Source organism: Phycodurus eques, chromosome 4 (genome assembly GCF_024500275.1).
Source record: "Phycodurus eques isolate BA_2022a chromosome 4, UOR_Pequ_1.1, whole genome shotgun sequence".
NCBI lineage: Eukaryota > Metazoa > Chordata > Actinopteri > Syngnathiformes > Syngnathidae > Phycodurus > Phycodurus eques.
In genome coordinates this window covers 31580859-31602462 of record NC_084528.1, presented here as the reverse complement: position 1 = coordinate 31602462, position 21604 = coordinate 31580859, and the positions used below count along the sequence as shown (strand labels likewise).

The following is a 21604-nucleotide window of genomic DNA, read 5'->3' as shown; positions in this document are numbered from 1 at the left end:
GTGACATGTCGCTGAACCTGAGGCAGCCTCAGAAGTGGATATCAAACTAGTCGCCCTTCACTGGCAAGTCCTTCTCACTTTCAAAAAGACTGGAGTACAACGTCACTGCCTCTCGTGGATGCTGCTTCATTTTCAATTTTTTATTTTTTTTTTGGGGGGGGGAGAGGTCGCAAATAAACTCATGCAAAAGATTTTTTTTTAAATCCGATTAATCGACAGAATAATCGATTCTAAAAATACTCCACAGTGACAGTGGGACGGATTTAGAGCGAACTTCCTTCCGACTGTCAGTTACAGGAAACGCAGCAGGGCGACGAGTCCTAAATGGAGCCGCAATAACTGGCCAAAGGTTGGCTCAGCGCGAAGAAGCCGAGCAGTCGCAATCATCGCATCCGGAAAAGGAGGGGAGCCGACGGAGCCTGCGGAGGAATCCGGCAGCCGGTCACTCCACGCAGACACGCGCAAAAAAGTAGAACATATGCTCCAAAAACGGCCCTCCAAGTGTGTACAAAGTCAATTTGTCAGCTCGGGCTAAGCCGCGCAGGAATTTCAAAGAGAAATAATGTGGGAACGTCTGCGAGACACCGAAGGAGAGCGCGCTTACCTCCACGGCCCGCAACAGGCAGCAGTCCGGGGAACGCGAAGGCATTTTTAGAGGGTCTGTCCGCTCGCTCGCAAAGCCCAGCTGTCACCTTCCCTCGTCCGGAAAGCCCAAAGCGTACAATGCCGCCGCCTCTCGTCACATGCCACGCACACTCGGATCTATCCGAGGCGAAGCCGAAGCCGAAGCCGAGAACCGTCGGCGAGCGCGACTCGGTCCGCTCCGTCTCAGGGAAAAGACGGCGGCGGGTGTCGTGCGACTGAGTTGGCTGCGCCGGCTGAGGCTGACGACTCGCTTTCTTTCCCTCCTCCCTCACAAAAAAAAAAAAAAAAAAAAAAAAAAAGGCTCGCAGCCTCAGCCACGGGCTCCGAGGCGCAGTGGATCAGACCGCACGCTCACCGACCAATCATAAGACACCAGCAGGCTGATGTAATCATTCCCACACACACACGCACACACACACACACACACACACACACAGTCATGCACAGACGCGAAGGTCTTCAGAAATCTTTCGAGCTGCACCTTCTTTTCAGGACTTGAAGCGAGAGGGCCGGTGAAGAGGATAAATGAAGTTTCGAAAGAAAAAGAAAAGTTGGGCATTTCCACCTTTCTTGCCAGCCCAAAGTTTTCGAGCGAGGGCTCGTCGGGGCTGGAGGCTTTCCCTGCGCCTTTGCCTTCCTTTTCCCTCCCTCCGTCCCTCGGCCGTGGCTTCGCTTTGACCTCCGGAATGGGATCTCGCCGCTTCGCACCGCACTTAACAAGACTCATCACACAGCAAATGAAACGAAACCAACCCGGAGATGCGCTTTGACGACCGCAACCTCCGCCTTCGTCCCTGGTGGCTACAAGCTTTGCGGCAAAATTCTTTTTCACAGAAACAACAAAGAGAAACCGGGAACACCCCCCACCCCCAAACTCAGATATTTATTCGAGCACGAGTTGGACAAAATCCTTGACGCACCCCGTCTGGGAGAGCGGCAAACGGCCTTACGTATTAGCCTTGAAGCAACTTCTTGCTATTTGCGCGTGCTTGTTCCTGGAGTAAAGCGCTGATTCACACAAGGGGAGAGGAAGTGGTGGTAGTGAACAGATACGACTTGATTTACTGTAACAAGTGGAAACTTCAGGGAAGGAAAGGGGGAGTCGGGAATCGGGGGGAGGGGAAAGAAATAGGAAACGTGTGCGCGCGCGCGTGCACGTGTCGCACAGGGGGAAATGACGGGACGGCCCAAGAGTAGCTCGCGCAGGTCGTCGGACTCTCTGGTGACACGGTCCAGCAGAATGTGGAGCGTGTACGCTTCCTAGTACAGTTAATGACATAACCGGGCTGCACAAGAGTTTAAAACGCCCCCCCCCCCCCAAACACACACGCCACTCCTCGCTCGCAAAACGCCCTCATTTGCATCATTCGGACTTAGTCAGGGAGGGAAATCCCATAACATTGCACGGACTTGTACTGCATGATGACATACTGGTTTCAGTCGCTCCGATAACCTTGACGTATCGAAACCAAAAGCGTTGAAACGATTCTGCAATACGCAAAAGCACACATTTCCCTTTGGATTAACTGCTTAAAATTTATAAATGGCAGGTTTTAGCTTCTGACTTTTCAGACTGTCAACGAAGTGAACTCGACCTGATGTGCGTTTAGCGTTGGAAGGATGACGATGTCTTGTCACTCAAGGTTCGTGTCAGGTCAAAATTGTTTTACTTCTATTTACATCAAATTACAGAAGACCAAGATGGATTTTGTCACCGATAAAGTGCACCACTGATCTCCAAATCTCGCGTGATCACACGTGATCTCACAAAACCGAAGAAGGGGAAGAAGCTCTTCCGGATATGCGCTAACGTTTTGTAAAATGTCGTCATCCTCCCCAAAAACCCTCCCAAAATAAAAATAATTCTTTGCCCTCTGGGGAAGCTAATTTTATACAAAAAAAATACCCGACATTGGGTAAGACACGCTTGTTTTTAATTTCGGGTCTTTTCTTTTTGCCGAGTCAGGGCGCTTCTTGATTTGCTACATTCCGTTCCACGCCAGCGTTCTCGGCATCGTGACTCTGGGGAAGTCGGCGCTCGGCGCACACGAAGACTTTTGGTCGTAAATATCCATATAGCCCCGACCCGTTTGGGAGCCCCCCCCCCCACCCCCCCCAAAAAAATGGCGGACCAATCCAATTCAAACACATCCGGCCTAAGGAGAATCTTACAGGATAATAAGACTTAAGATTGTCTGGCGTTTGACGTGTTTGGTCGGTCAGGGGCAAAATTGGCCCCAAAACAGGCCGATTGTCTTCGTGTGCTGTAACCAGGCCGAAGCCTGGTTACACGTCACATCCAAATGGATCTACCCTCATCACTTTACAGGCACTCAAAGCAATAATTTTAGTTGGATCTGATCCTTCATTTGCTGATGCAACATTATCTTCCAGTTTGCCAATACCATCACACGGCATTATGAGCGCAAAAGCGACGACAGAGCAGCACGCATTAGCCCCTTTCACGCCGATGAGTGACTATTGTGCCGCTGTTTGCGATGTCATGACCATTTAGTTGAGACGTTGACGTCCCCAAAAAGTTGAGCACAATATATTTGCGGCACAGACATTTCCATCACCATGCAAACGAAACGAAAACGCCACCTTTTGCCGTCACTCGGGTAGGATTGGATCCCACCTTATTTCTTTCGCCAGCACGCATGGTAAAATTCTGCCAAGGCCCAAAATAAATCCTCTCAATTTGGATCAATGGATTATGACACGAATAAGATCATTTGTCCTCGTCAATACACCAAGTTCTATCAAATGACATTCCGAACCTTTTCAGTACACCCAAAACAATACAAACCTAATTAGCAATTTAGCAACTGCAGTATAATGTTTCCGCACAGGGCGAATATAAATGAAATGGCGCGTTTCCCGTGTCGACGCAACGTTGCGACACATCGTTCCGAACGCGCACTACGAACACGTCGGCCGTCCCGTTCGCTTTGGCAAAGACACCAAGGTCCTCGTAAAGACATCCAACTTGGTTTCTGTTACCATTTCTGCTGTTATCGCTCGTGGCTTTCTGTTTCGCCTCCGCAACTGCATACAACTTCAAGTGCACGGTTGAGATCTTAAAGTGGCACGTTGCCACGCTGCCTTGTTTAAAACGCCGCTTTCACTCGAGCCTTTGTCAAGATGTCGTTCTTTGAGAGGAACGCAACGAGCGGAGGAACGGAGTGATATGAGGAGCGAAAAGAACTGATGAAATGATTGAAATGACAGAAGGGAATGCGAGGCAGTGAGTCTTTTAACTGTGTCCTCATTTGGTTGAAAGAGCACAGCAGGGCAGGTCTTCTCAACCTTTTTGATGACTCAGGGCTGATAAATGTTGTGATGTAACCCCAGAGAGCGAGAGAGAGGCGGCTTCGAGCACGACACGCGTTCACTTCCGCGTGTATGCGCACTTTCATATAGGTTGCTGTGCACATCATGTACATATATGGATGTGTGTGTGTGTGTGTGTGTGCGCGCGCGAGTTGCACCTTCGTGCAACCATAGTCCTCTTAGGGAACGGCACAAAGACGGCGAGAGTGAAACTAGACAGGCGCAAAGACACAAAGGAAAAGTCAACTGAGGTGTATGAAAAGTGGCGGCTTTGTGCAAACTGAAGTATGTACACAAGCGTGTGTGTGCAAGCCCGGCAGGTCCCACGCGTCCATCTCGCTCGGCGCTTCCACGTCTGACGGCCGTTCTGTTGGTGGCTGCGCTGGTATTGCGTGCGCATTGCGAGTCGTTACATCAGATAGTGGTTTCTGTCGAAGATTAGACCTCCAAAAAGCCCATTAGTCATCAGACATCCAAATGTGTACAGGACAGATATTAGGATCCATTACATGTCAGCCCAAAAAAAAAAAAAAAAATAAAAATAAAAAAAAAATGGACAAGCACCAGGGACAGCAAAATTTGCTTGGAAACCCAACCCATGTTAATACGCTGTGTCATGCGTTGTCTTGTGCTGGACATTGCCTTCTTGCACAATTTCACATGAAAAAAAAGTCAATGTGGCGGCAATGTGCATTACAACGTGGTTATTACCTGTCGAGCAAAAGGAAAATTATATGGCTGTCATATTTGATGGACTGGATCCTTCAGTGTTGAATGAAAATAATCCGAGATCCACAACACGGCAGTTTCATGGGGTCTTCATTCTGACATTTTGTTTCTTATTAGCTTTTCTGCTTTCCTCTTGTAAATGTAATATTCAGCTCAACTTTAAGAAACTTAACCCCCCCACCCACCCACCCAAATCCCGGGAATTAAACGTGATGAATCCTGGCTTTCTTCAGAGCTAATTCATGGATTGTCGAGAACAATTTTTATTTGTTCACAAGTGCATACTGAAAGTCCCTAACTCTATTCAGGTCATTAGTCTTGGCAGGAGCCCAAACACTCCCCGCACTCCAACCGATGCCAAAATGTAGCTATTGCTGCTTGGTCTTTGTCTTTTAAAGAAAACAAAAAGAGTCATCGCCTTTGATAGGCTGATTTGGCACGCACAAGGCAGCGCAGCTCCATCTTCCCATTAACAAGTGCCTCGAACACAAACCCTCCAACACAAATGCTGTGTGTGGTCTGGGCCGCCCACGGAAGTCCATGTCTCGATGATGAGACGGACACACAAAAACCTGAATGGCCCTTAGACAATTTGCTGTCCCCGTTGAGCACCTGCTCACTGAGGAAATTTTGCAGAGGCACGATGACGCGACGAACGGGTCTTCCAATTGGGGCATTCAATTAAGACAAGACACAAAGTGGTCTAACTGGGCTGAATCGGGTAAAAGAAGGCCAGACGTGAACAATAGGTGAGAAAGTTAAGGAGGCAAGTGGCGTGATAGGAAAAAAAAAAAAAAAAAAAGCACAAAAAGACAGCCTCATATTTACAGACCATTCACCATCTTTACAAGAATTAATGAATTCAATTAGAAAGCCAACAGTGGGGTTGTTTTTAAAAGCTTTTTCTCCCCCACAAGGCCAATTATAAACCAGCAATTTCACAGCCGTATCTGCAGCAATCTGAGCTGTCCTATTTTACCAGAAAGGAAGGACGAGCGAGAGCTGCAGTCTGCATGACCTACATGAGTCCAACAGATGAGACGAGACGCCTGCGAGCTGCTACATATTGCACACCGACAAGCGCCGAAATAAGAAACTAACTCCACCGAAACAACTGTATTCACGTATGCACATGCAGCAACGTGCACAGAACCAAAAACCTGTGCGGGCATTGTTGTACTTGAAAGGAAAACAGATCATCATCAACATCAACATCAACTGCAATCAACTTCTTAAACACCTAACCTACATTTCCACTGCAACATATTGCCAATATTTTTTGTCTTGAGCTTGTTGTCACATTTGTGTCAGGCCAATTTTATATTACTCGTGCGCTCACCGTAGTCGTCTCGCCACGCTGCACTATTTGCATATCTTTTGTATGACCAATACTGGCCACTCATGCCAGAGTAGCATCTGCTCCACTTGCACACTGACTGAGGAGTATCTGCAACATTTGCACAATCGACATTGTCCCGGACTATCGCGCTACTCGTCACTTTAAACTGCATACGCTCCTTGAAGTCTCGGCGTCCTTTGCACAATGGTCATTGCACCGGACTATTGCGAGATGAGTCATTCGAACTGCTCTAAGTGCTAGAGGACTCTGCATCTTTTTGCACAATTGTCAAAAAAATAATAATAATTGTACCGCCATTACCAGACAACTAGCAACCCTTTATTGCTCAGTGACTGTTTGTGTCAATGTCTTTATGTCTCCAAAGTGTTCTCTGTCAATTGGCTGTCTGTTGTCGTACTCGAGCGGCTCCAGCTACCGGAGAAAAATTCCTTGTGTGTTTTGTGGCCAATAAAGCAAAAACAGTCACTGAGCAATTTTTTTGACAATGGAATTGTAGGTTAGCTGTTTAAGAAGTTGATTGCAAGAGGGAAGAAGCTGTTGGAAATGTCTGCTAGTTCTAGTTTGCATTGATCGGTAGCGCCTACCTGAGGGAAGTAGCTGGAAGAGCTGGTGACCGGGTTGCGGACGGTCCGAGAGGATTTTGCACGCTCTTGTCTTAGTTCTGGCACCATGCAAGTCCTCAAGGGTGGGGAGGGGGGTGCCGACAATCATTTTCAGCAGTTTTGATTGTCCGTTGCAGTCTGAGTTTGTCCTTTATTGTAGCAGCACCAAACCAGACTGTGATGGAAGAACACAGGACCGATTCGATGACCGCAGTGTAGAACTGCCTCAGCAGCTCCCGTGGCAGGCCGTGCTTTCTCAGAAGCCGCGGGAAGTACATCCTCTGCTGGGCCTTTTTGAGGACGGAGTTGATGTTGGTCGCCCACTTCAGGTCCTGAGAGACTGTAATTCCCAGGAACGTGAAGGTTTCGACGGTTGACACAAGGCAACTGGACAACGTGAGGGGCAGCTGTGGCGAAGGATGCCTCCTGAAGTCCACGATCACCTCTACAGTCTTGAGCGTGTTCAGCTCCAGGTTGCGTCGGCCGCACCGCAGCTCCAGCCGCTCCACTTCCTGTCGTTATGCAGACTCGTCACCGTCTTTGAAGAGGCCGATGACAGTCGGGTGCGCTGAGGTGCAGTCGTTCGTGTAGAGAGAGAAGCGCAGCGGAGAGAGGACACAACCTTGGGGCGCCCCAGTGCTGATGCTGCGTGTGGATGAGGTGGCCTCCCCCAGCCTCACCTGCTGTGTCCTGCACGTCAGAAAGCTGTAAATCCACTGGCAGATGGCAGGCGAGACGCAGAGATGGAGAAGCTTGGAGGAAAGGAGTTCAGGGATGATGGTGGTGAACGCTGAGGTGAAGTCCACGAACGGGATCCTCACGTAGGTCCCTGCACTGTCGAGGTGTTCTAGGATGAAGTGCAGTCCCATGTTGACTGCATCGTCCGCAGACCTGTTCGCTCGGGAGGCAAACTGCAGGGGGTCCAGCAGGGGGCCTGTGGTCCACCACGAGATGTTCAAAGGAGTTCATGACCACAGATGTCAAAGCGACAGGCCTGCAGTCATTTAGACCCGAGATTGTAGGTTTCTTGGGGACTGGAATGATGGTGGAGCGTTTGAAACAGGACGGTACTTCGCACAGTTCCAGAGATCTATTGAAGATCTGTGTGAAGACTGGAGCGAGCTGGTCCGCGCAGACTTTGATCGTGTGCCATTGTTCTCAACTTGGGGGGATCGTCGCTTGTAATTGGTCAGCGATTGGAATGCATGCCAGACTGATTTAGAGTCGTTAGCGCTAAACTGTTTTTCCAACTTTGCCGCATAGTTTCTCTTTGCGATGTTAATTTCTTTAGTCAGCTGGTTTCTCGCTCGATTATACGGGGCCCTGTCCCCGCTCTGATATGCGTCCTCCTTAGCTTGGCGAAGTTGCTTAAGTTTGGCAGCGAACCAAGGCTTGTTATTGAATGTGCGAAATGACTTTGTTGGTACACACACCTCTTCACAGAAACTAATATAGGATGTGACAGTGTCCGTATATTCATCCAGGCTGCCAGCTGAATTTTCAAAAGACACTCCAGTCTGTGCAGTCTAAACAGCTTTGAAGTTCTATCTTGGCTTCATTGGTCCACGTTTTCACTGTTTTCCCTGTAGGCTTCACTCATTTAAGTTCTTGCCTGTATGTTGTTATTAAGTGAATTAAGCAGTGATCAGACGAGCCCAGGGCTGCACGAGGTTTGGCGTCAGAACGTCCGAAGTCTTCACTGGTTTTTATCAGAAGATGAAGCTCGTCCATTTGGTTGGGTCGAGAGCGTAGATTTGCGAGGTGGATCGACGGAAACGGCAATCTGTATCCTCTCTTGCGGAGCTTCACTTGGATGCCGGCTCGGGGGGCGGGGAACTCAGCGGATTTGCAAATGTTGGTGAAAGAAAGTCCGGAGTAGCCTCCATGATGTTTAGCACGTCTTCCCTTGTGTAAGTGAGTCGCGTAAAGTCTCCAAAGACGAACGAAAAAAACAAAAACAATGCTAGAGAGCGCGTAACCGAGGCATCCACACGGGTAGGCGCCATCTTGACGGCCATCTTGGCCGAAAGGTGCTATCTAATCCAACGCTCCACCAGCCTTCCAGGAAACAGGGATGAACTTTTACAGGTGTGTTGTCCCCAGCCAAAATGTCTTTGCCGTTAGGTGCCCGAAATTAAGTTTTGTGATTTGCAACATGTTTTCTGAAGGTGCTAATTACATACAGTATTTAGATTTATCGGATTTTCCAGCTATTGGTTAATTTGCACTGAAAACTAACACATAGTTCCTTTTTTTGCGTCTTTTACAAACGCACCTTTGTTCCTCAAGTTGTCTTTAGCGTTAATGCCACTGGAGAGACGACCCTCATGATGTTGTTGCAATACACCTGCGGGATCTGTGAGATGAAGTGTCAGGATGAGGCGGCCATCTTGCATTCACAATAGCGGACCGCAAAATAAACGGTGGTATTTCTGAGATACGAATGAATGTTTCGGCACGACCGGACGTCTTTACCATTATTACGACTGTAGAAAGACGAGCGCAACGTGTTTAATAAGAAGTTCAGATCGCTTATGCACTTGCATCTGCGGAGTTTAACTCACACGAGTTTAACAAAACGGTTTATGTCTTTACCGTTATGAAAAGTGCATTTCAATGGGCCACCAACATTTGCTCTGCCAATAAGGATTGCCTTTACTACGAATGGCCAAAATTTGACTATAAAAGGTGGCATAAAAAAAAATGGCGAAATTAGATTCGATTTTTTTTTTAAAGTGTCTTTACCGTTATTGGTCAAATGATATAAACGTGCCCCGCGATCGACTGGTGACCAGTCTTTGCAGAACCCTGCCCCTTGGCCAAAGTCAGCTCGGCGCCAGCTGACCTGTGACCCTAATGAGGACGCGCGCCGTGTATATTCTTTCCGTCCCGTATCGACATTTGCACTTGGCTTCATCTGTGTCCGTTTGTGGGTCTTGGTTTTCTTGCACACTCCCTCTTGCGGGACTCAGACGGACGCATTTTTTGTGAGGCTCAAGGCAAGTGCGGCCTTCTTCAAACGCCGTCGCTGCAGATGCGATGCTGACCTATTTTTGTGTCGAGAAGCGTATAAATTAATTGAGCATGTATCAGGATCATTTTAAGCCAATACGGTACTTTGTGTCAAACTATTTGCATAATTGGGATAATTCTGACAGAGTTGGCCACAAAAGTTCCTTCAAGATTATCTACATCTTTGAATAACTTTTTTTTTTTTTGTCGAGCTTCAGAGTACGCAGTCTGCGCACCGAACTATTACCCACATTCATTTCCTCATAAACACTGATCTTTATGCTCGGGCTGTGAATGTTGACATTTTACCAAGTGGCTTTGTCAAGCGCCAAACGTTGAAGTCTTATTTACTTAAACGGCGTCATTAGTCAGAACGATCGCGACAGCCGAGCTAATAAATCACGGAAAGGCCGCAGGTACGTGCGTGCGAGTTTCTGTGGCGGCGTGGCACTAACGGGTCGAGCTGGCAGGTTGAGGCATGTTTCCATTTAGCAGCGGGGGATAAATACGGCCCTGACACACGAGATGTTCCAGACGCCACCGCAACCTGCTTGGCTCTCCTCCAGGTAGCATTTGTTCAATGACAGCCAAACAATTTGTACTGAAAGCAACAAAATCCCTCTCACACTCAGTCACTCGATGTATGTGTGCTTGTGTGCGTGTGTGTGTGTGTGTGCCCACACATGAGTGAGAGAGAGAGCGAGAAAGAGGGCAGAGACGTATGCTGCGCTGACAAAGGCTTATACTGTACTGTCTGAATGCTCTCTTTACCTCTGCAACAAAGAGCGTCAGATGGCATGAACGTGTGTGAGAACCAAACTTTGTGTGTCTGTGTGTGCGTGGGAGGGGGAGGTTAGTACTCCTCAGGGTCTGAATCTAGCTAAACTGTAAGGAATAGGCAGGCATGCAAAGTATGTAATATATTGAACACACATTGCTGCTTACACACAAGCTAGGGGGGGGACCAACCCCAAGCAAGCTTACGCATTCTTCACGTCAACTAAACCTCCACTGGAAACTGCATTTTACAGCGCTTCCGATTAGGCCAGAACTGCGTTGTAGATGAGGAAGAGATAGAAGAAGGGAGCCATGTTCAGGGGAAGAAAAAAACAAACAAACAAAACACAAAGAAACCCAAATCCATCCTACCCGAAAGCTAGCGCAAACGATAGAGAGATAATGAGACACAGACAGCAGAGGCAGGACGTGGGGATCACGCAACAGCAGAGCTTGAGGACATCCAGTCCAAGTACAGTAAATCCAACAAAATCTGCCAGCACTGTGATCAAAAGAATATTCCCACACTGGAAGGACTAACGCCCGTCCGAGTAAGTGTAACAACGCTCTCGCTTGCACCAGCAAAGTACGGAAGCGCCCGCGTCGGATGGCCGACGAGTATACGGCGGGTCGGAATCTTTGTCCGTCCCACACACTCAAAATGCGACCGTTCTGGCACGTAGGACACAAAAGATCCATTTTCGAACTACGAGCTAACTAAGATCGTCAACCAGAATGTCGACAAAGAGATCCTTTTCGCTTCGTTCGGTGCGTGAGAAACATTGAACATTTCAGCCCCTCTCCAGGTTGGGAAGTTGGGGGGGGGGGGGGAAGAAGAAGAAATGTGGCGTTCATCTGAGATTTGGTAGTCAGTATTTGTCCAGTTACTAGACGTGAGATCAGAGGTCACGTCGGTGATGTTGACGAGTCAACTTGGCTCACAATGTTGTTATTTGATGGGGTTGGGGTTGAGGTCAGGGCTCCCAAGTTCTCCCGCATCCAATCCAACTAAGCGTGCCTTCGCGGAGCGTAATTTGATTTGTGATTTGTTAAGATTTGGAAGCGACTACGTTGGTCTGGGCCGACCGCTGACTGATTATTTTATTAAAAAGGTACACACACACACACACACACACACACACAGCAAGTACACTGTAGCATCATGGATGCATATTTGATTAAAAAGTTTCTTACCGGTTACGGTCTGAGAGATCCATACCGCGTAATGTTGTTTAGCCAATAAAAGCGACATTTACATGTTTGTGTTCATGTTAGGAGCCCATTTTTATGTCATTCCAAATGAACCAGATCAACTTGGGAGTCAAACGGTTATGATGAGTCATCAACTTCAGTTCATTATTAAAGTCAGTTAGATCCCTTTCAGCTATAGATCAAATGAAACGCATGAGAGAGAATGGGCAAAAGGTTTTTAAAAATAAAGGATGAGCGAAAGAGAAGAGTTGAGGAAATTGGGAAGACGGCCGCAAGCCACAAGCTTGCCCGGTCAATCCTGAAAGTCGTGCGTTACTTCCTCGTGTTTCCAGCGGCGAGGCCAGGAAGTCGGAAGAGCCCGACTGTCGGGCCGTTACGAGTCTGTCAGGGAGCGCCTGGAGGCTTCGAGAATGCAGTAAAACAAACAGAAACGGTTCTCAGCGCGCCAGCTGACTGGACGACGTGTATGTGATGAGGCAGGGAGGGACTCGTACGGGAGAAAACTCGAAGCGAACACACACACACACACACACACACACACAAATGACACCTGTGTTTAAAACCAAAGGTCAGGGGTTGCGGAGGTTGGGAGCGACCAATAATGACTTACTTGACATCATTTTCAACACTCAACATATCTTTCCTGTCATGCAATCAGTCAAGTGCCTGCAAGGTACTGGCGCTACTGGCTTCGCACACATCCGGAGGTCTGCGACGACGCCGAGACGGCTCCGTGGGAGGTTTTTTTTAATGGTACAAAAGGTGCTGAAGTGGATTTCCACTGACGAACAACCGCAATGACAAATATTTTCCATTGCCATCGACAATGGCCAGACACTGCCAGTTCTGGAAATGCTTTGCAGAACTCACGGAGGCAAACGAGCGACCGGGACTGCAATGGAGTCACAGGGGCGTGGATGGGCGCGGAAGGGCACGCACGCACACGCACGCAAACACAAGCACACAGCAGTTTGCGTGAGCGTTTGCCGTGTGTTCACTGAAAGCACGCGTTGACGGCTCGATTTTTCCACAGCTCCTCCTCCTCGGCTCGTCATCGCGATTGCAAATGTTTGTTCCGGCAAAATTAAACGAGGAAAGAAAATACAAGTGCACATGAGCACTAAAACAGGGATGCTGTGAAGAGAGACCTCAGTTGTCACCCATGTGGAGGTGCAACCGTTAATGGACGGCTAATCAATGATCAAATTCACCAATGGCAATTTTTGATAATCGATTCATCGTTTAGAGATTTCCTTGAACTGAACTTAAACTGGTCCAAATCCTCAGAATTTCAGCCGCGCAACAGTACATAATACATATTCATAATTATATTAATTAATGAATTAATTAATATCGTAGACCGATGAGCTTCGTGGTTCATCAAAATAAGATATTTGCAAGCATCTTTTACTTTGGAAAACAACTATAGAATGTTTTTACAGTCCAAACTGGTAATTGAATCATTATTTTATGTGTGTGCATTTTCCTCACTGTCAAGTTGAAATTATGTCCGGTTTTTAAGTGAAGGGACGGAAATTACGTCCAAAAATAAAACAATCAACTGATTAATCGATGATTAAAATAATTGATGGTTGCAGCCCCAAACCCATGCAAACACTTTCTGGTTGCTGTCAGAGAAGCATTGTGGGCGAGGGGGGGGAAGAGAAAAAAAAACAACCTCAAAAGTGCTCTGGATCAGCTGATATTTAAATGTCTGCTTAGTTTACAGCACAAATAACAGAACTTTCCCTCCGTTCATCATTTACTACCCCCCCCGCTCCATTTCCTGGTCCACACGGCACTCTTAATGGGCCGTCTGGGAATTAAAACATCAACAAAATTCCCGTCTTGCCTGCCCTACTTATTTTGACTCATACCACTTTGAGAGACATTCATTTTGGACCTTTTGACCTGTTAAAACGAAAATGTACCGTGCAGAACTGAATGTGTGCCACGGCGAGTAACATAAGCCTACAACCTCCGCACATGGAAATAAACTCCCCCGCTCATAATGACCTCGAACGAAACCTCGGAGGCCGAGACCAACGCTAAGCAGGTGTAATTCATTTCTCAAGTTGTAATCTTAAACCGCAAAGCGTATTAATAGGAAGCTGGTTATATTCAAGTCAGGTAGAAATCCCTTTAGTGGAAGTGCAAAAAGGGATCCGTGACAGGAAGAGGCCCTGGATCGCAGGCAGGATACAGCTGACAAATAGTTTGGTCACACATTACTGTAAAGTGGCACACGACTGGAACCAGCACCGGCTGGCCCCATATTCACAACCATGATGATGATGATGATAGAGAGCTTTCAACCTCCAGGAACAGGCAGGTCAGTGTCCTCATCTTAAACACACAAAGGGAAACGGCACAGGCATAAACCATCCTGCCACGGACACTACTACACGCAACGCACACACGCACACCTTTCAGCGCGTGCGTACACATACACGTAGCGTCGAAATCATGTGCTAGCAATCACCATGCCAGAAACGAGCAAAATATGAGGCAGATGTTGGCCAGGGAAATTCCTCAAATGTCCATGTGCAACACACATCGGATCGCCACGTGCAACGGATTCACGATATTCCAAATCTGCAGAACAACAAACGCCATCCGTCCGTGGCGCGCTTACCAACAAAATAAAAATAACACGTACGTATTTACTGCAGATGTTTTGTTCTTGTGCACCGAACGACGGAGCGTCCGACTTACTCGCGGTTGCACAAGTGCGGCACGAAGGTTCCCGTTGCGCTTACGTATATGCCGGCGGAGGGTTCCCTGGGAGGAAGCGAACCGGGACCGAGCACAGGCGAGCTGGCCGGACTGCAGAGCTCAGGGAAGGGGTTCGGGATGGCCGGGAGGGAGGACGTCCTCAACTGCTGCTGCTCCTCCTCTCGCAACCTCCTGGACGCCAGAGGAACAGGACACAAAAACCGTCACAAAGTCCAACCGGCTGCCGAGTTCCACTTCAACTGCGTTTCGTTGGAATTCTCTCCTTGTCTCATGTCACGTGAAAACTTAGTAGGTAAAGCAGTAAACCGGATCACTTGGGTAGGGTAAGCGCGATTATCAGCTGGGCCGATTTGACGCATGTCGGCATCAACCTTTAAAAAAAATCAAAATACAAAATTCAGAGGGCCAATAAGAGATCAATTTAAAACTGGATGAACTTCAGGGAACTATTTATTTATATAACCTTGCAGTTAACGTGATAAGAGATGCTGCTGAACCTCTAGTACTTTTTGTAAAAATTACTGTCACTATTGGTAACTGGCTACACTTGGGCGATATACAGTACAATTATGAAAACGTAAAAATACTTCCTATTTATTTTGGGATTTATCTAATCTAGCATGCAAAAAAAAAAAAAAATGATTGACCATTTGAGAACAAGTACTGCATTAATACAAAAATGATGCAGTCTGCAGTCAAAATATGAACGCTTGTCATTTTTTTCTTCTTCGGATGTGAAACGGTCATGGCAGGAATTTGGAACTGGAGGGTGATGATTCGGATCCCGCCGCAGGTAAAATAAATATTGCAATTAGTTATTGGAGAGACGCGAGGCTGCCCTTGAGCAAGGCACCGAAACCCTTCGTAGGCCCTCTTCGGATTTTTGACGCTTCCAGCTAACGAGCGCTTGATCAGGTGTCCGTTTGAATCCTGCCATTTCTCGATGAGCCACGAAAGATGCAAAATATGCACAAAGTGTGCACTTTGGTAAGTTTGGAGTTCTTTCAGCTCCTGCAGCATGTTCTCCATTTCCTCATCTGCACCTTGAGATGAAGCTCTTCAGACTTTCTGTTTTCTTTTCTTGTGCTGTACTAATGATATTCTTACTCTGGGTTCCATCTTGCAATGAAAGACCGAAGGATGTGCGGAAAGTTCTGACTATGAAATATAAATTCAATTTCCAGTTGCATATCCTGGGTGTTCAATATAAAATGAATTCAGCCAGACCAAGGTGTTTCCATTTTTTAAATCAAATTGCAGTCAAGCTAAACATTTTCTTTCGTGTAATATTACGGTTATGCGGAGGATGAGTAACTTCAAAATGTTATGTTGGTATTAAATTAAAACCTGATCTGACATTTATGGTAATGATGCAGCTTTCCGAACAGTGCAAAACGGGTATAAAGTTAGGATAACAAGAGTCGCTGACACATGTGAAATATGCGCAGGAGGGGGCACTAGAAGATCTTTTCTGCGTAGCATCCGAGCTCATGTCTGTTTCTGTCTGATCTCGCCGTAACGAACGGTCTCCAAGCCAGGAGAAATCACAGACCGCCGCAGCCTGCCGGCTAATTTTCTGCAATATTCATCACACATCAATATTAAATAAGACATCACTTTAAAGTGTTTTTTTTTTTTTTTTTAATTTAGGCACTCATAAGCTTGTGGCTCAGAAGAGGGATGGTGGTTTGACAGCTGATCATAAACTTTTCAGGGTTGAACCTTTTTTATTATTATTTTATTTTTTTTTATTTTTTTTGCCGGTGAATAGTGCGTTCGGAAAGCCATTCTCTTTTCGACTCTTTCTCCCCGCCTGGATGATTTCTGTGTAGAAGCCAGCGAGTTCAAAAGGGAGCGGGCCTTTTGATGTCGTCCCATCTGAGCTGGAGACCGGGGTTATCCAGAGGTCAGCTCTGAATAATAAGAACTTGAGGGCCTGCTTGTGAGTCCTTAAAGACTGAATGCTCCATTACCTGATCATTTCTTCTCTACTTCTGTCAAATAGTCCAGACAGGGATAATTCAAACAGAGCGCTCCGCAGTGAATGTATATGATAAAGCCGATAATGAACGCCTTAGGGATGCGGTGAGCGACGATTTTTTTAAAAGGAGAAAGAGGCTTGTGCTCGATGGTACAATTAATGAGAATCTTTGACCTGCTGGTGTTGTTTGAGACAAACAGGGCCTGACAAGAAGGAAGAAGGCATTGAAAGGCTACAGATAAGGAATTATATGGCAGCATTTATGTATTGGGAGGGTGTGCAGGGATGGTAATATTCAAGCACATCTGTCTTAATAATTTATCAATTTAATTGTTGCCACGTTTGGTACAATCACTGGAAAGTGAAAACAAAAACAGTGTAGCCTCTTAATCTTAGTGGCCTTAAAGTTGCGCAATTAGCAATTCTCCCAAACTCTTCACAAGAAATGTCCCTGGAGTTGCGCAAAACTTGGGACTTGAAACAATATTACGTTACATGAGACCTCAGCACATTGCGCAAAACCACACTTCAGTAAACATCAAAGTTATGTTGTTTTCCCTTCGGCTTTCACTGTTTGTTTGTTTGTTTGTTTTTCTATTTTTATTTTTTTTTAATGAGAGCGACTCTTTGAGCCAGGAACAGTCTTCCAAAGGTAAAAATGTTTGTAAGAAGAAAACTGAGGCCGACAAGTTTCCCGGAACCATGTCTCTTCAACCGCATACGGCATTTACAGCGGAGTTGAAATATAAATGTCATTGATTTCCATTCGCCGATCATAACAAAATTAAAATACGACAAAAGGAAGTGAAACGAGGGATTAGTTTGTGCTCTTACTCACTGACGGATGTTAACGATCAACTCGGAGCATATGATTGATGTACCCTGCTGCATTAGAAGTGTGGTCTTTACATGCTAAAAGCTGGAGTCGTGCATGTGTCCAATTTTCTACTTGTCACAACTCACACATACAACGTTCAAAGCGTGAATGAACGCTACAGGATCCTTTGTGCCTTCATCATAAGATTTAGGAGGAACAGAAGGAAGTAACCGACGACTCAGACAATGCTGAGCATTTTTGCGGGGAAGGCGAATCCGCAGGCTACTTCCAGCAGCACCACCACGACACTGGCTACCATACCTCCGCCCTGCCACATCCCTGCCGAGAACAGCAAACAAGCTGACGAAAATGAAATACAGTTACTTTCTATTTCATGTGGGCTCCAATGGCCTGTGTATTTTGTGTTTCAGTGCGATTTGTGAAGATGAAAGTCTTTGCCGTTTGACTAGCGTCTATCTTGATAATGGCCATTACTACGCGTACAACACAGTGCTACACGCTGAGCGATTGTGTCCGAACAGGGTTACGAAGGGTCGATTTCATACACCGTAATTTCTCGTGTATAATGCGCACCCCCAAAGTTGACCTCACAATTCTGGAAAACCCTTCAGCCTATGTATAATGCATTTTTAAAAAGTATTATCTGTATTTTGTTAGGTTTTTTTCAAACAATTACTCTGAAGTTAAGCACTTTATTTGAACACGTAATACCTTCGTTTTATTTAATTGCGCTTATTTTTAAATTCACAGCCCTACTTTGATTTAGTCAACGGGAAAACACATAGTTGTGCTCATGTTTGATTACCCGGGCAGAATTTGTAAGATGGGTACAATACTTTGAAGAAAACATGAGGGGCCAGGCAAAACACATTTTTATTTGAATAGGATTCAAATTAAACTGTCAAGCATTTCAGAAAAGCATTATCATCAGAATCGTCAAATAAAGATGCTTCCGATTCTGATCAAACAAAACATAACCATAAAGAAATTAATGATGACTGATCAGTCGTCCATCCATCCATCCATATTCAGCACCGCTTTTCCTGGTTAGGGTCATGGGGCGCTGGCGCCTACCGCAGCTGACTTCGGGCGAAAGGCGGACTACACCCTGAACCGGTCGCCAGTCAGTCGCAGGGCACATATAGACACGGACAACCATTCGCACCGTCACTGAGTGGGAACTGAACTCACGCTGGCGGCACCAAAGTCAGGCGAGTGTACCACTCCACCATCAGTGACTCGTCATCGGTCGTATTTACAAAATAAAAATAAAAATAAATTAATTAATAAATATACGTGTATATATTTCACAAATTCTGCCAGGGTATGTAAACATACGAGCACAACCGTACATATGCAGTCATACGTACCCCTGTCATATTGGAATGAAAGTGTAGGTTACATCATTTTCATAACCACTAGGTGGCGGTGGCATATTAGAATGAAAGTGTTCACCTTTCTCATAACCTCTAGGTGGCAGTGGCATATTGAAACGAACATGGACCGCTTTTTCATAACCTCTGCATCCCCGCATACATTTATAAAATGGGAAAGGTCCCCCCCCAAATTTTCCCCTATACCTATGTATAATGCGCACCATTGATTTTTGACATTTTTTGGGATGGAAAAAAGGCGCATTATACATGAGAAATTACAGTCATTTCTTGAGTAACGGGAAGGACATGGCCAACTCAACTTCCTTTTGAAAGTCAACTAATATGAGGATATGAATGATCCATCAAAAGGTCATAATTGCTTCCAAGAAAATAAAATACAATGAAGTAATGCTTTTCCAACTTTTAATGACTAAATGTCTTTAGCGTTAGGTGTCCGAAATGAAGTTTCATGATTTGCAAAATGTTTTCTTGGATTTTTGCCTATTGCTTAATATGCATTTTCCATAAAAACCCAAACACACACATCTTAGTGTCTTTTAAAAATGTTTTGCTTCTTTTACAAATGCTCCTCCTTTGTCACTCAACTCAAAGTGTCTTTACCGTTAACGCCACTGGAGAGCGCCTCATTATGTCGTTGCAACACACCAGAGGGACCTGTGAGCGCCAGGATGAGGCAGCTACTTTGCATTCACACAGTCAGGAGCAGACAGCAAAATAAATGGTGCCATTTGTGAGATATGAATGAATTTGCAAAAGCGTCAGAACTATTTCATTGTCTTTACCGTTATTACGATTATATAAAAACAAGCATGTAAAGGGTTGAATGTGTAGTTTGTATCATTTATGTACATGCATCCGCAGCTTTGATGAAGCTGTTTTTACGTCTTTACGGTTGTGCACTTTGAATGCCTAAAACTTAAATAACTCTGTAATAAATAACATTTTGAAAATGGAACTTTAAGCATGGGAGACATTTACCCACAGAAAAGCAAGACTACCATCCAAAAATTGCCCAGTTAGAATTTCATTTCATTTCTTGACACGTCTTAATGATGGAATTCTATGAAAGTGACCCATAAGCTGTGCACTCCCTGAACGTACGTCCATCCGCATTCAGGCCGATCACGCCTCTTCCTGGACTGACACGTTCAGCGGGTTGGCAACTCGGCACTCACCGGACAGCCAGGATGCGCACGGGCTGCGAGCGGCGTAGGCCGGCCGCCGGGGACGCGGAGGAGGCCGCTTGCCGCGCTTGCGTGTGGTGCGCGTGGGGGCGATGGCGGTGGAGGTCTTGCAGGCAGGAGGTCGAGGTCGAGGTCGAGGTCTGTCCGTTTTCAAGTAGCGATGTCGATTCCGTCCGCTGGCCGCGGCAGGCGGAGTACAGGCTCTCCAGTGAAGAATTCATATCATTCACCAGGGCCTCTAAATCAACGTCATCCTCTGGAAGACATAACAAGAAACAGAAAAGGAATACGACTTTGAAACATACTTTTGCAGAGAACGCAGATCAATCAATCTGCAACAAAGCTCAAACCCGAAATTGAGAATACAATGAAAGAATTTGCATGCTTTCCTTCCAAATAGCTGAGGGATGGAAAAAAAGATGTACAAATCCCTGTAAATTGTTGGGACTTTTCCACTTCTATTTCAGTTTCTCCATCATTTCATTGTGGTGGCGATGTGAACCGTTAACCTCGCCACCTTAATTCTCAGTAATCCCATCAAAGAAAAGCACAAAACTCTCGAAACACACACACAAAACACTCATTTAGCAGGATTATCTCGACTATGGGCAAGATGCTGCCCTGCGGGTAAATGCCCGGGATAAAAAGATACACGTAGCAACCTGCCCGTAGCACTTTTCAACTCTCAGCACTTGAGTTCACCGCAAAGGCATCGTACATTTGTCGGCATCTGCTCAAAATTCACCGCGTGTATCGAACCTTCTGCTTTTAGAGGTCTTAAAAACCCGTAGTCAAAAATTCTTTTTTTTGAGGAGAAATCCATCTTCAAAGCCCTTGTGAAACCTCCAGGCACATTTCAATTCACGAAGTGAATCTTTCAACGGAATCCAGAAGCATTATGTCTCAAAGTTGGAAGTGAACGCAATTGATGGAAAGTTCTCATTTAATAGCTTCATGCTGCGAACGTTTGATCTTGTGAGGAGCAAGCCGGGCACAAAGCTTCGCTCTTTCCAAATGACAATCCACAGCGGTGACACTGATGAACAACTCTTGGTTGCAAACAAGAAATGCAGTTCATGACTTGATCACAAATGTGTTGTCAACTACAATTGCACCACTGGGGGGAGACAAAAACCACTTGGAAGTGGCAGAAGCTCTCAAACTCTTGCGTGCCAGGAAAGCACAACTGACATGACGAGATGACCTTCAGTTTAAATTCAGATAGTCCCCATATAATTTGCACATATTTCGGAATGTTGTTCATTTTCAAATATTGCAAACCAGTGTCATATTGAGTCTGGCTTCAACAGATGGATCCTGTCAAGAAAGGTGTTTTAGTTTATAATGATACACCACAAACAAACAATTGCCCCAAACAAAACAAAAACAAAAGACAAGAAAAAACATCTGTGGAGGGAGCGGCATAGCTTTTTCCTCAACACCACAAAATCTACAACAAAGCACCAGTAATATGGATCAGTTTTTCCTCAAAACGTGGCAGGCGGCTGAATCACAGGTGCCTGCGAATCACAGGTGGTTAATCCGCAGCTATTAATAGCAACGTGTAAGCCGGAGCAGCTACTTATAGATCGCCCGGGGAGCTAAAGAGATGTAAACCGCAGGACACGGGCGCATACGAGGCCAAATATGGGGGCTGAGGAAGGATTGCGCAAGCCAGACAAACAAGCAAGCAAGACCAGCGGGGGGGGTTTCAACCAGGAGTCCCTGGACCCCTAGTGGTCCAAAATATTCAGGGGTCCGGGACCCTAAAAAGGTCGAGAACCGCTGCTTTAGAGTA

At 46.1% G+C, this 21604-nt stretch overlaps 1 protein-coding gene across 6 annotated transcripts in view; it reads right to left on the bottom strand.

The window, feature by feature from the left end:
• The window catches only part of LOC133401817 (growth factor receptor-bound protein 10-like), a 54232-nt gene that overhangs the window by 13470 nt on the left and 19158 nt on the right, over positions 1–21604 (bottom strand). For 5 of the 6 annotated variants that reach the window (XM_061675254.1, XM_061675252.1, XM_061675251.1 and 2 more), the window contains 2 exons: positions 19798–20062; positions 14430–14577 (listed from right to left, as the gene is read on the bottom strand). In XM_061675254.1, coding sequence (XP_061531238.1) covers positions 14430–14577; positions 19798–20062 — 413 coding nt within the window. Of the gene's footprint in view, positions 1–604; positions 916–14429; positions 14578–19797; positions 20063–21604 lie in introns of those variants that run through there. The other variant, XM_061675255.1, reaches the window with a different exon arrangement.